This window comes from Eptesicus fuscus, chromosome 8, assembly GCF_027574615.1.
Source record: "Eptesicus fuscus isolate TK198812 chromosome 8, DD_ASM_mEF_20220401, whole genome shotgun sequence".
NCBI lineage: Eukaryota > Metazoa > Chordata > Mammalia > Chiroptera > Vespertilionidae > Eptesicus > Eptesicus fuscus.
In genome coordinates this window covers 46,073,314-46,085,803 of record NC_072480.1, presented here as the reverse complement: position 1 = coordinate 46,085,803, position 12,490 = coordinate 46,073,314, and the positions used below count along the sequence as shown (strand labels likewise).

The 12,490-nt window shown below is 41.6% G+C and overlaps 1 protein-coding gene across 10 annotated transcripts in view; it reads right to left on the bottom strand.

Annotated features, from left to right (window-relative positions):
• Positions 1-12,490, bottom strand: part of SCEL (sciellin) — a 113,539-nt gene that overhangs the window by 88,357 nt on the left and 12,692 nt on the right. For 4 of the 10 annotated variants that reach the window (XM_054719876.1, XM_054719878.1, XM_054719883.1 and 1 more), the window contains exons 1-4: positions 9,565-10,103; positions 8,816-8,933; positions 6,121-6,180; positions 1,177-1,245 (exon numbers count right to left, since the gene is read on the bottom strand). In XM_054719876.1, coding sequence (XP_054575851.1) covers positions 1,177-1,245; positions 6,121-6,180; positions 8,816-8,933; positions 9,565-9,706 — 389 coding nt within the window. In that variant the 5' untranslated portion in view covers positions 9,707-10,103. Of the gene's footprint in view, positions 1-1,176; positions 1,246-6,120; positions 6,181-8,815; positions 8,934-9,564; positions 10,105-12,490 lie in introns of those variants that run through there. The other 6 variants (XM_054719882.1, XM_028148987.2, XM_054719879.1 and 3 more) reach the window with 4 other exon arrangements.

Sequence of the window (12,490 nt, the reverse complement as noted above, 5' to 3'; positions counted from 1 at the left end):
TGCATAGTTACCTTTCTTGAGGCATAATTATCTTACTTTCAAATTCACTCCTAGAAATTTCATTTTCTTCTTCTGATTTAACGATGCATAGAACACCAGCAAGGCCAGGGTGAATGGATAGAGGCATTTTGACTCCTCTCTCCACTCAGTGCTGTGGAGATGAGATCTAGCACATATACTTCTACAAACTCATCTTTGTTAAGGCTGTTAATCATAAGAGAGGTGTCATCTCATTAAGGATAGCAGTGCTGACAGTCCTCCTTTAGGTAACTGATTTTGAAAATCTGTGAGTAAAGTATATACATTTGCTGTGTCAATTAACACTGGCATAGCCTGAATGTCGAACAAATGTGATATTATAAGTTTCAGTATATCTGCTTTAAATGCAGCAGACAGCATTTTTGTCTATAATAATAGCACATCCTGAGCCAAAGGGAGTGGCCTCAATTATCAATGGCTGCAGGTGTCCATTCTGTCTAGACTCCAATTAAAGATGCTAACTATGTTCTTTACTTATGCTTACTATGCATCTCTACCAAATATAAAATTTAAATGTGATTTGTAGCATTTACAGTTCAACCTGAGTATACATTTCTGAACTTTCTCTATAAAGATGAGCCTTTTCCTAACAACAGGCACAACAATAATGTACTCATTCTATAATTCATATGGTGACACCAGGGCTGAAAGAATCATTTCCCTTTCTAAAGTAAAGAGTTAATGTCGTTATCCTATAGTGATCAAAACTATTGTGTTATTAAAATTTACACTCTCTCCATAAAGTAGTGACATAGAAACTATTGTTTCTCCACCATTGGGATGGAAAGACCAAAAATTGGAATAAGAAATGACAACTCATATTCACAAAAATAACTATAGTCTTCCTTTTAAATTGAACCTATTCCACACAATGCCCACCCTACCTATACTCAAACCAGTTTCTTCCATTTTTTTTCTATCAATTTACTGTTAGCAGGATTTTAGGAAAATTGTGTTATTGAGTCAAGATTTTGAGTTTTGAAGAAGAAAATTCAATTCTTATTGCCCTTCTGTGCCTGCATATAAAATATAATGGTTCAAAGCTTACCTTGGTAAACATTTAAATACCCCAGGCTTTATAGGAAATGGGATTTAATATATGGCATGCATTTGTTTACACAGTTCAAATTGTCTTACCTGTCCAAACTGTCATCAGATCTGTACCGGCTAATTGTGGCTTTTAGCTCATTTATCTCATTTATTTTCCTATAGCAAAGATAAATAAAATCAAATAAATGATAAAAAATAGTTTATAAAACCTACCATGCATTTGGTAAAATATTGGCCTAGTCAGTAGGAGATGATATATGTTATCAATAAAAGATAGACCTTAAGTATCCAAATATTTTTACTTGGAAAAAATAAATTATGGAAAACCCTACATTATGGGACCAAACTCCTTCTAACAGCACTTGCTTTCTATACTGACCCCTGTGTCCTCTCCCAAACATTTATTTCCACACTCTGAGAGATATAGATTACTGTTGGGAGACATGACTGCCTGGGAAATGGGTTGCCCAGGATATTTCTCCCAAACATGCTATTAAAGTTCTATAAAGCAGGTTATATCTCTTGCTAATAAAGGAATTCTTCTCTAAGTCCACTTATTTCTAACTAGAATGTAACATTGAGGAAACAACACAACATGCAAAATGATTAGTATGTACTCTTGTCAATGTTGTTGATTTTTACATAACAGGAAGTCAGTCTACTACAATCAGCTATATTTTGTTTGCAGAGTTTTTCCAGCACATAAGGCAGCCCAATAGGCCTATTACAAATTGCTTTATTTAAAGTTCAGCACCGCGGACAGGGTTGAAAGATGAGAACATATTGGCAGAAGAAAGGGAAGGAGAGGAAAGAAGGAAAAGAGAAACAGGAAAAATTAGAAAGAAATGAAAAAAAAAAAAAGAAAGTGAGAGAAGATAGAACAGATGGATGTTGGAAGGAGAGGAGAAGAGAAAAGATATAGGAAGAAGCAGGGAGAGGAGAAACCGAAGACAGAGAGTTGAGGAAGACAAAAGAAAAGGAGAGGGAAGAAGACAAGGAAATCAGGGCAGAGAGGATAGAAGTCTCAATAGTAGGAATTATGATCATCAATCATGGAAATACCTTGATCAGAATGATCAATCAGCAAAAAATATAAAGCCTTTTTAAAGTCTTACATAACCCTGTGGGACAGGGAAAGCAAGCTCATTGGGGAATTATGCCATGATTTACTGTGTTTGCACATCAAAGCTTCCTTTGAAGCTGCCAGATCAAAGGTATTAAATTGGTAAAAAGTCCAGAAACAGTATATTTAAGATTTAATTTTCAACTTGATGTTGTATATTTTTATTAAGCTAATATTTGGAGGTACACAGTATACAATGCACAGTGCTGCTAAGGAAATTAAGAAACAACTGTGGACCTGACACATGCAGAGCTAGAGGGACAAATTAGATACCTTCCCACACCCACAGGAAGAAAGTGGTCAGTGTTGTAAAGGAGGCTCAGGTAAAGTACAAGGAAGTTCCAAGCTGAGAAAGCTTATTTCCAGAGGTAGGAATCAGAGAAGGCTTTATGGGTGGGGTGCAGTTTGAGCAGGACCTTGGAGGATACATAAATGTGAACACACTGAAACAGAGTAGAGAGAATAGTGTCAGTTAAGGCAAGAACGAAGTAAAGGAAAATGCCTCACACAATTCCCCCAGTTTTTAGAAACTCAGCGTCAAACCGTGGTATGGCTCCTCATTGCATGCAATGCTCGAATGCAAGTAGGTGTTGCAGGGCCATCCAACCCTTCCGTAAAGCTGCCCCTTCTCAGACACTGTCACTGTACGCCCATTAGTGGGCTTTAGTCTTCCTGGCACTTACCACAACAGAACATTCTATATTGTGTTTATTTATCTTCCTTCCCTCCCTCCTCCGCCTTCAACTGGGCTGCAAGTTCTATGACAGCAGGGATTTCGTTTTGTGCCCAGACCTTACAATAGCACCTGGCTCAAAGTAGGCATCTGTGCAAGTATCCTTTACGCTTATTTGACACTAGAGGCCCGGTGCATGAAATTCGTGCACGGAGGGGGGTTGTCCCTCAGCCCAGCCTGTACCTCTCCAATCTGGGACCCCTCGAGGGATGTCCGACTGCCCGTTTAGGCCCGATTCCAGTGGGATCGTGCCTAAACGGGCAGTCGGACATCCCTCTCACAATCCAGGATTGCTGGCTCCCAATTGCTTGCCTGCCTGCCTTCCTGATTGCCCCTAACTGCTTCTGCCTGCCAGCCTGATCACCCCCTAACCACTCCGCTGCCAGCCTGTTTGCCCCCAACTTCCCTCCTCTGTCGGCCTGGTCACCCCTAACTGCCCTCTCCTGCAGGGTTGATCACCTCCAACTGCCCTCCCTTGCAGGCCTGGTCCCTCTCAACTGCCCTCCCTTGCAGGCCTGGTCCTTCTCAACTGCCCTCCCTTGCAGGCAGGGTGCCTCCCAACTGCCCTCCCTTGCAGGCCGGGTGCCTCCCAACTGCCCTCTCCTGCTGGCCATCTTGTGGTGGCCATCTTGTGTCCACACGGGGGCAGGATCTTTGACCACATGGGGGCAGCTATATTGTGTGTTGCAGTGATGATCAATCTGCATATTACTCTTTTAATAGATAGGATAGAGGCTTGGTACAGGGGTGGGGCCAGCTGGTTTTCCCTGAAGGGTGTCCCGGATCAGGGTGGGGTTCCCTTGGGGCGTGGGGTGGCCTGAGCAAGGGGCCTGTGGTGGTTTGCATGCCGGCCACGACCCCTTGCAACCCAAGCGGAGGCCCTGGTATCTGGAATTTATTTTCCTTCTACAATTGAAACTTTGTAGCCTGGAGCGGAGCCAAGCCTGGGGCTGGCAGCCATTTGTGTTGGGATTATAATTGAAACTTTGTTGCCTTAAGCGGGTAGGCCTGGCCAGGGTGTGTGGAAAGCTTTGCTTCCCCTGTTGCCGCTGGCAACCCTGGCCTGCTCTCTCAAGCTCCATTCTGCCTCCATTTCTGTTTGAATTTGTTTACCTTCTATAATTGAAACTTTGTAGCTTGAGTGGAGGCTTAGGCCTGGCAAGGGCAGGCGGAAAGCTTGGCTTCCTCTGTTACCTAGGAAACCTTGCTCTCTGTGGCTGTAGCCATCTTGGTTGGGTTAATTTGCATACTCGCTCTGATTGGATTGTGGGCATGGCTTGTGGGTGTGTTGGAGGTGTGGTCAATTTGCATATTTGTCTATTATTAGGTAGGATGTTTTAATGGTCTGACAGAGAAGTACACCGTAAAATTTTCTAGTTTGTGATAAAATGAAGCTTTTTATCTAAGGTGATGAGAATTTATTATTTTCTTTTTCTTTATTTTCAGTCTCTGATCACAAGGAGCTCTTTGCACACATTGGTCACTTCTGCTGGGAGTGCTTCTTTCCAGGCCCCATGTACACCAGCTATCCTTTCCTACTTGGGAATCTTTCCTCTTCATCCTTCAGGTGGCAGCACTCACCCGCATGACCTCAGCCTCTATTTAGGCAGAGTTAGTCTCTCTCCTCTCTCTCCCCAAAGCATTCCAACACACTTCCACAAGAGCACTGTCCACAGGAAATTTTATTTAATATTTTACTTTATGGATCCATCCATTTTTCATGAATGTGAGAGCTCCTTAAGGATGGTGTCTGATGCATCTTTGTATTCCCAGCACCTGGCACAATGTCAACACATAGTAGGTACTCCAAAGTGGTGCTGAGTAAACACCAAAGTGGATATAGCCTCGGAAAAGGGGCAAACAAGTGTCAAGTGGACGTCTGTTTGAGCAAGTGCAAGGAAAAAAATCATCTATACTACCCTTTCAGAAAATGTAGTTTGAGACACTAGATGTAGGTCAACGGGAAAATGCCTTGGGCTTAAAGGTTTTTTGTTATTGAAGATAAAAGTGTGCTGCTTAAGCCAAAATGCTGCCCACCAACAGGAAAGTTTCAGGAAACCAAAATAATTTCACATATAAAATAAGCACAGAAGGCCTTAAGATCCTGTTATCCTAAAACACACTGAGAATATGAAGCTTAGTTTTTCTGTTCATGTTATTTAATAGTCCCATAGATGGGCCAGTAAAGTGGAGGGAGCAATTCCACGGGAGGCTGGACTCAGTGATCAGGCTCCCTTTGTTTGGTGAATGGGGCCCACTCAGAACAAAGCTGTGATCTTCAAAATCATGAAGAACAAGGAGAAGGCACAGGGAGGGGCTGCCGAATCACAGAGCAGTCACTCAACCAGATGCACTGAGGCTGGAAACCAGAAAACCAGACACTTTGTGCAGAGGGCTGTAAGCTCAGCACCTTACAACAGGCCAAAATTATGACCAGGTTTAAAAGAGTTTAGAAAAGTCCACAAATAAAAGTTTCCAAAATAGACAGACTTTTTAAAGATCACACCATGAAAGACAACTGCACTCCTTTCTTATGTACGTCTTGGTGACATGCAGGCCACTGGACCAGATAAAACTTGTGTCTGATAAATAATTGGGTTATTTTGATGGGTGTGGTTGTATGTGTGCAAGTGTAAATGTGTCTTAATAAGAATATTATCTATTTCTTTGATCAATCTTAGATTATTTAAATCATTATGATTACTAGTTTTGTCTGAATTTCCCTACTAATTTGCCTTTGTCAGTCCATTTGCCACTGAGTATTAGTTGCTGGTTTTCTACAAGCCTAGAAATTTCTGAAAAGGAGTGCACTATCCCAGAAAGCACGTGAACTCTGGAGCTGTTAGACCTTCATTTTAGAGTTCCTTTCCCTGAGGTTCAGAGATATCTTATCTGGTCAAGTCTCTGGGGGAGCCCTTTCTCTTTCCCTTTCCCATCAGAAGCAGAGGATTGGTTACTCTACTCTTCAAGCGGCATGTAGGGAAGCATAGAGCTGGAGAAGCACAAGGTTTGCCCTGTACAAACCCCTGGTGATATCACAGAGCATCCTTCACGTGCCCAGGCATCCAGGAAAGCCCGAGGCAACCGCAAATATGCAGCCTGTCTTGAACAAGTCTTCTCAAAAACGACCGCCTTTGTGTTTCTGCTAATGATGTCGTTCGTCTGAAACACTCACCTCTCCAAGTCATCATGGGAGTTATGTCGGTTCAGCACCACCCTACCATAATTTTCATTTCTGCAGAGAAGGAACAAAATGAAGTCACGTGAAAAGTTACCACAGTATTTAGCAATCGCTAAATAAGGGAGACATTAAACAGCTCACAATTTTTGGCAAGGTCAATTCATTTGACTTCAGGCATAAAAGCACAACTACGTATTCATTTTAACCAGTCCCCACTTGAAAGAGCACGGTGGAAAGAAACAAGTTTGTCAGTACAAATGATCGTTATTCTAATTTATTCCATGAGATTTCCATGTGATTCAACAATGGAGTGAGTGCTTGTTGTTTTGTTTTGATTTTCCATCAGAGTGTGGGAACACGAGGCCGCCTACTTTGTATGTATTAGGAGAGTCATTTTTTACAGGAAGGCAAAAGCTTTCTATAAAAACGTTCTAAAATTAATTAAGCCCATTATGTCTGGACATCTTCATTTTATGGACTTGATAGTTTTCCTTGACAAGTGTAGGAAAATAATTACTAATATTATTTGGTAATTATTCACAGGAGATATAGTCCATTTTTGATCCATGTGAATACACAGTCTGCTCTGGTCTTTAACCCTATGAATTAGGCAGGGAAGAGACCCTCCTATCCAATTCACAGATAAGGAAATTGATCAGGGATTTTGTGGCTTTCCTAAGGCCAAAAGGTTAGCAAGTGACAGAGATGGGTCTAGGACCCATTTTACTCCAAACTTTTGCTTTTCCTATTGGTCAACCCTGCAAAAGACCATCAGACAGAAAATCCCAAAGCCATGTCCTTCTTAGTTTGCACAGCAGGCCTGAAAGTACAGGCAATTTTAGGAAATGTCAAAACATGTAGTAGAGCCTTTGGTCTTGAGCCAAGGCAGAGAGTAAGTACCTGAACCATTTTCATGTCAACCCAATCAAACCTGAAATACCACATTTCTCCTGGTTCTGCTCCACTAATGTTACTCAACACTCTGAAACCATGTATAATAAAGCTATAAAAATATAATAGTAGACAATTAGAAGCAAAGAAGAATAGTGAAACAGCTCCAGCAAATATATACCCTCAAATATCCAAAGAGAACTTCTTTATCTTCCTTGGTATCCTTCCCTAAACTTAGAAGAGAGTAGCAGACACCAGACATGTTTTCACCTGAAGAAAATTATAGCACGTAGCCCAGGACGAGGCCAGTGGGAGTAGGAGAAACATCAGAGCCAATTTCCCCTCATTTAGCAGCTGTCATACCACCCAGGCTGGCTTCCCTGGGTCTTTTTAAGGAGGCATGCTTGGCATAAAAACCATCATCCCTGCCAAGTGTAATTTGTCTTAGACATCTCTGTCTTTACCCATCTGTGCAAATATTGGCAACCCAAAATTTATGCTCTACATTTGACATCACTCTAGCACTATGAAAAAACAGAAATGCCATATTAGGCTCTGACAGAAGTCATAATGCTGCTTCACAGAAGGAAGTGGTTGTTGTCCAAGAGTGTTAACTCTAAAAGTTAGTGTGAATCTCCAAATACCCCCATAGTCCCTTAAAATAATGTTTAATCACAGAAATCACTAGACATTTTTTATTTAACAGTTACAAGTATACTCCTCAAATAACCACCCACAGACAGTAAATTCAGAGTAAGTATTCTGTAATGCAGGCTTTCTGAACTTCAGCGCTATTGACATTATGGATTTGATCATTTTTTTTGTTCTGGGAAGTGTCCTGTGATGCATCGCTGTCCTTGACCCTCTTGATGTCAGGTGTATTCCTCCCCTTTTGACAACTAAAAATGTCTTGCCAAACATCCCCTGAGGGTAAAATTACCCTGATTGGATTGAAAACCATTTGTATACTGGAAAGATAATGGTCACATTAGAATCTTGACTTCACCACTTAATAGTAGTGTGCCATTGGACAAGTTACTTAACCTCTCTGAGCATCAGATTTCCCATCTGTGTAATGAGGATATTATACCCACTTTGTGTGATTCTTGTGAGATTTACTAATGCTTGATACATAAAGTACCTAGTATCAAGCCTGATGCATAAAAGGGAATCAGAAAAGTGTGCACATATATACATAATTTATAATAAAGATATATCTGGGATGGACAAATGTCTATTGTAAATCTATGTTGGCAGGAAGACAATATGGTCATAGCTTTAAAATCATCATTGAAACAATGCTCAAAGCAGACAAAGATTTCTGAATGGTAAGTCTTTTCCCTTTCAAAGTAATACCATATTTACCACCAGCTGGAGGGAGATAGTTAGTTGGGACTAAAATTAGTTACAAATTTATTGACTTCACTTGTGCATAAATAAATTTTATTTCAAATTGTTATTACATTTGTAAATGTGCAATCATACTATTCTGTGTTTGTTTCAACTGACATGGTCCACATGCACTAGAAATCTCCCCGCCACAAGCACCTATTTGGTTATAACAATAAAACCCTGCTTTCTCTCACTAGAGACACAGCCTCTTCAGTATGTGGACAGTAGAAATGGTAGTGATGTTCCTGAAAATCTTTTGCTACCAATTTATGCTTCATAAATCTTACCAAAAATTAAGCCATGTAGCAAAGTATCTTAAAATGAAAGTATTCCCTTTTTAGATGGCCATTCACTTCCCAAACAGAGAATGGCTCTCTACTCCTCCACCCACTCCACATCCTCTTACCTTTCTTCTTCAGGACGGTTCTTTATCCAGCTGTTATCCTGTAAGAAAGTCCTTCTTTTGTTCACCTCGAGAAAACCCTGTTGTCTCTGTGCTGTTCCCTGAGTAGAACTCTTCATAGCTATCAACAGAAAAATGAAAGAATGGACTTGAGTGTGGGTTTGTTAACCTAGAAATTTTGAAAGTCCCATCTGATTGGCCAACATCAGCCTTCTAGGCTGGCAAGCCCAGTACTGTTTCAAAGTAGGATGTACTAGCGAGAAAAAACAAATCCCACACCCCATCATCAAAGATAACATGTAACTGCTCAGGTGCCAACTGAAACTGCCCATGCAGCTCATGAGGCCTGGTCTGGCACCTGGGAACATCGAACCACGGGCCTAGGATAAACAAGACTAGGGCTTCGTGGGTGGCCTTTTACTCAAGAAAGAAATATGCTTCCAAAGTATATATAGGACTATTTTAAAAGCTTTTGATTATGAATAACTTAATTCTTTGATCTAATGGGAGCCAGAAACATAGAAGGCCATACATAAAACAGGACATTTTTACTGATTTTATTTTTTAAAATCTTTGGATTGCAATTACATGAGTAAAAGCTGTTGCATTCTTTTTTCTTCAGCCTAACTTTAGCAATGCTAATTAGATGGTTGCTTCTAAGCATTCAATATGTATATAAAATCATTAGGACCTGTGAGTTGTTTTCCCCAGATTTTTCAGTTTTCTGAGGAAGGGAAAAATCACCTACATACCGTTTCCTGTGGGAGATGTTTTTCTTAAGGAAACATTGGACATGCTGCCTTCCAGTACAGATCTAAAAGAAAAATGGGGGTGGAGAAAACACAACAATGACTCTAAGAATCTGCAAGGGACTCTCCATTGATAACGAGACATTTTTCTTTTCTTTTTTTAAAAATTTTTTTTTATTGATTTCAGAGAGGAAGGGAGAGGGAGAGATAGAAACTTCAATGATGAGAGAGAATAATTGATTGGCTGACTCCTGCACGCCCCCTACTGGAGATCGAACCTGCAACCTGGGCATGTGCCCTGACCCGGAATCGAACTGTGACCTCCCGGTTCATAGGTCTATGCTCAACCACCAATCCATACCTGCCAGGGCCTAGACACATTTTTCATTGGCACTGACAAAGTCACAGGATCTGATATAATGAATATATGACATAAAGTGCCCCCTAAGAGCCTGAGAGTTCATCTATTTCACTGTGTTCATTTTACAGATGAAGAAACTGAGACCCAGAGTGTTTAGTGTCCCCAATGTTATAGAACAAGCAAGTGGCTGAACTAGGCCACCAGTTAATCTGTTTATTCAATCAGTAAATATGCGTTGGATGGGAGGAGGAGAGGGACATTTGTAACACTGTCAATAATAATATATATGTGAATGATAATGAAAAAAATTAAAAATATATAAATGTGCACTCAATGCCTATGATATGCCAGGCACTGAGCCAGTAGTTGGGGACAAAAGATGAGTTAGATAAGTGTCTAGCCAGGCCAATAAAATGAGATGTGGAACTGACAGCACGTTATGCAGAGTACCCGAAGGAGGGCGAATGGCTCCTCTGAGGGAGCCAAGGTAAGCCCAGTCAGCCAAAGTGTGATGAGGAAGGAGGCAGCCAGAGGCATGGCAATCACAGAGCTGGGGCACTCTGATCATTTTAGGTAACCACTGCTTGGGGAAGCCCCACATTTCTTAGCTATGACCAACCACCACTTCTAAGCTGTTAAGGGGTGAAGGCAAACCACAGTCCCAGTTTGCCTGGAATTGATTGGGTTTCAGGCCTGTATTAGGCACTTTTTTTTTTTCATGGGCCTCTTCCTTTTTTTAAAAAATAATTTCTTTTTCTGTAACATACATTTTTAAATTTCAACTGATAACATACAGGACATATCAGGTTTTTAGAAATTTCCTTTACACACATACACATACACACATATACTTAAAATTATATTTATGACTGTTTAGTATAAAGATGAATAATTCATGCTGGCTTCACTATTATATATTCATTATTATTATTATTATTATTATTATTATTAGAGGCCTGGTGCACAAATTCGTGCACCAGTGGGGTCCCTTGGCCTGGCCTGTGGGATCTGGCTGAAACTGGCTCTCCGACATCCCCCAGGGCTCCCGGATTGTGAGAGGGCGCAGGCCAGGCCGAGGGATCCCACTGGTGCACAATCAGGGCCAGGGAGGGACACAGGAGGTTGGCCAGCTGGGAAGGGACTGTGGGAGGGCTCAGGGCATGTCTGGCCCATCTTGCGCAGTCCCGATCAGCCAGACCCCAGCAGCAAGCTAACCTACCGGGTGAAGTGTCTGCCCCCTGGTGGTCAGTGCATGTCATAGCAACTGGTCTACCAGTCAACTGTCTGCCCCCTGGTGGTCAGTGCATGTCATAGTGAGCAGTTGAATGGCCTTAGCATATCATTAGCATATTACGCTTTGATAGGTTGAATGGACGACCAGATCCTTAGCATACTCTGAACAGGTTACCTCATAGACCCTGTCTCTCAGCCTCGAATAAAGTCTGCGAGATAGTTATTGTTGCCTTCATCTCCCAGATAAGACAACCGAAGCTCAGGGAGCGTATCCAACATGCTAAAGATGATAAGAAGCAGAATCTAATTTCTAAACCAAAGCCAAGTCCTTCTTCAGCAACCAGAAATAATGCTCATCACGAATCTTCACAAGTCCAGACAGGTGCTCTGGCATTAGAGTGAGAGAAGGAAGGTAGAGAGCAGGGGCCTGCCTGACTCTTGGCATCTCTCTCTGTGGAAGTCCCATGACTTCTGCCTCCAGTGCCCGGGAGCACGAGACCTAGAGCAGCCTCTCAAGGAATCCCTGCAGCAGACAAACCCTCACAGAACAGCCTTCTCGGTGTTCTCCCTGATATTCTCTTGGCATATGTCCACGCAAACACTTGTACACAAATGGGCATAGCAGCATCATTTAAAATAGCCCCAAACTGAAAACAGCCCAAATGCTCATCAAGGAATGAATGGATACATCACATGTGGTATATCTATACAATGGACTATTACTCGGCAACAAAGAGGAAGGAAGTACTGATACATGTTACAATACGAAAGAAGCTTGAAGCATGTTAAGTGATGAAAGAAGCCAGGCATAAACCATGACATCTGTATGATTCTATATGGATGTTGTTTTTAGATTTTCCTTGATATTCCATCTCAATTCTCCCTTTAGGCTCTGCTAGGCAGGGAGGAGAGTTCAGACAATACTAATACTTTCGTTGACTTTATAGTTATTTACATTTTATCTCACTGAGTTTCCACAACAGTGTTTTAAGAGTGACATAACCCCTATTTAGCAGGTACAGAAGCTTGAGTAGCTGATGACGGGCCAAGCTGGGACTCAACCTAAAGTTCTGTAGCTCGAGGCTCCTCATCTTTCCTCTATGCCAGGGACTCCAGATTGTCAGCACTTCCTGCAGAGAGTTGTCTAGAGAAAAGCAGATACCACCTCTTTACATTCTGCTCTAGTCAGATCCAACATCCTACAAGAGGGTCTGCTAGTTCCCTGCCTTTGGTAGGTAGGCATTCTCCAGAAGTCCTAGCTTAAAGGAATCAAATGAGATAAGACTTTCAAACAATATCATGGCTCTTAACCTCCTTCTCCCTGCAAACTGCTAG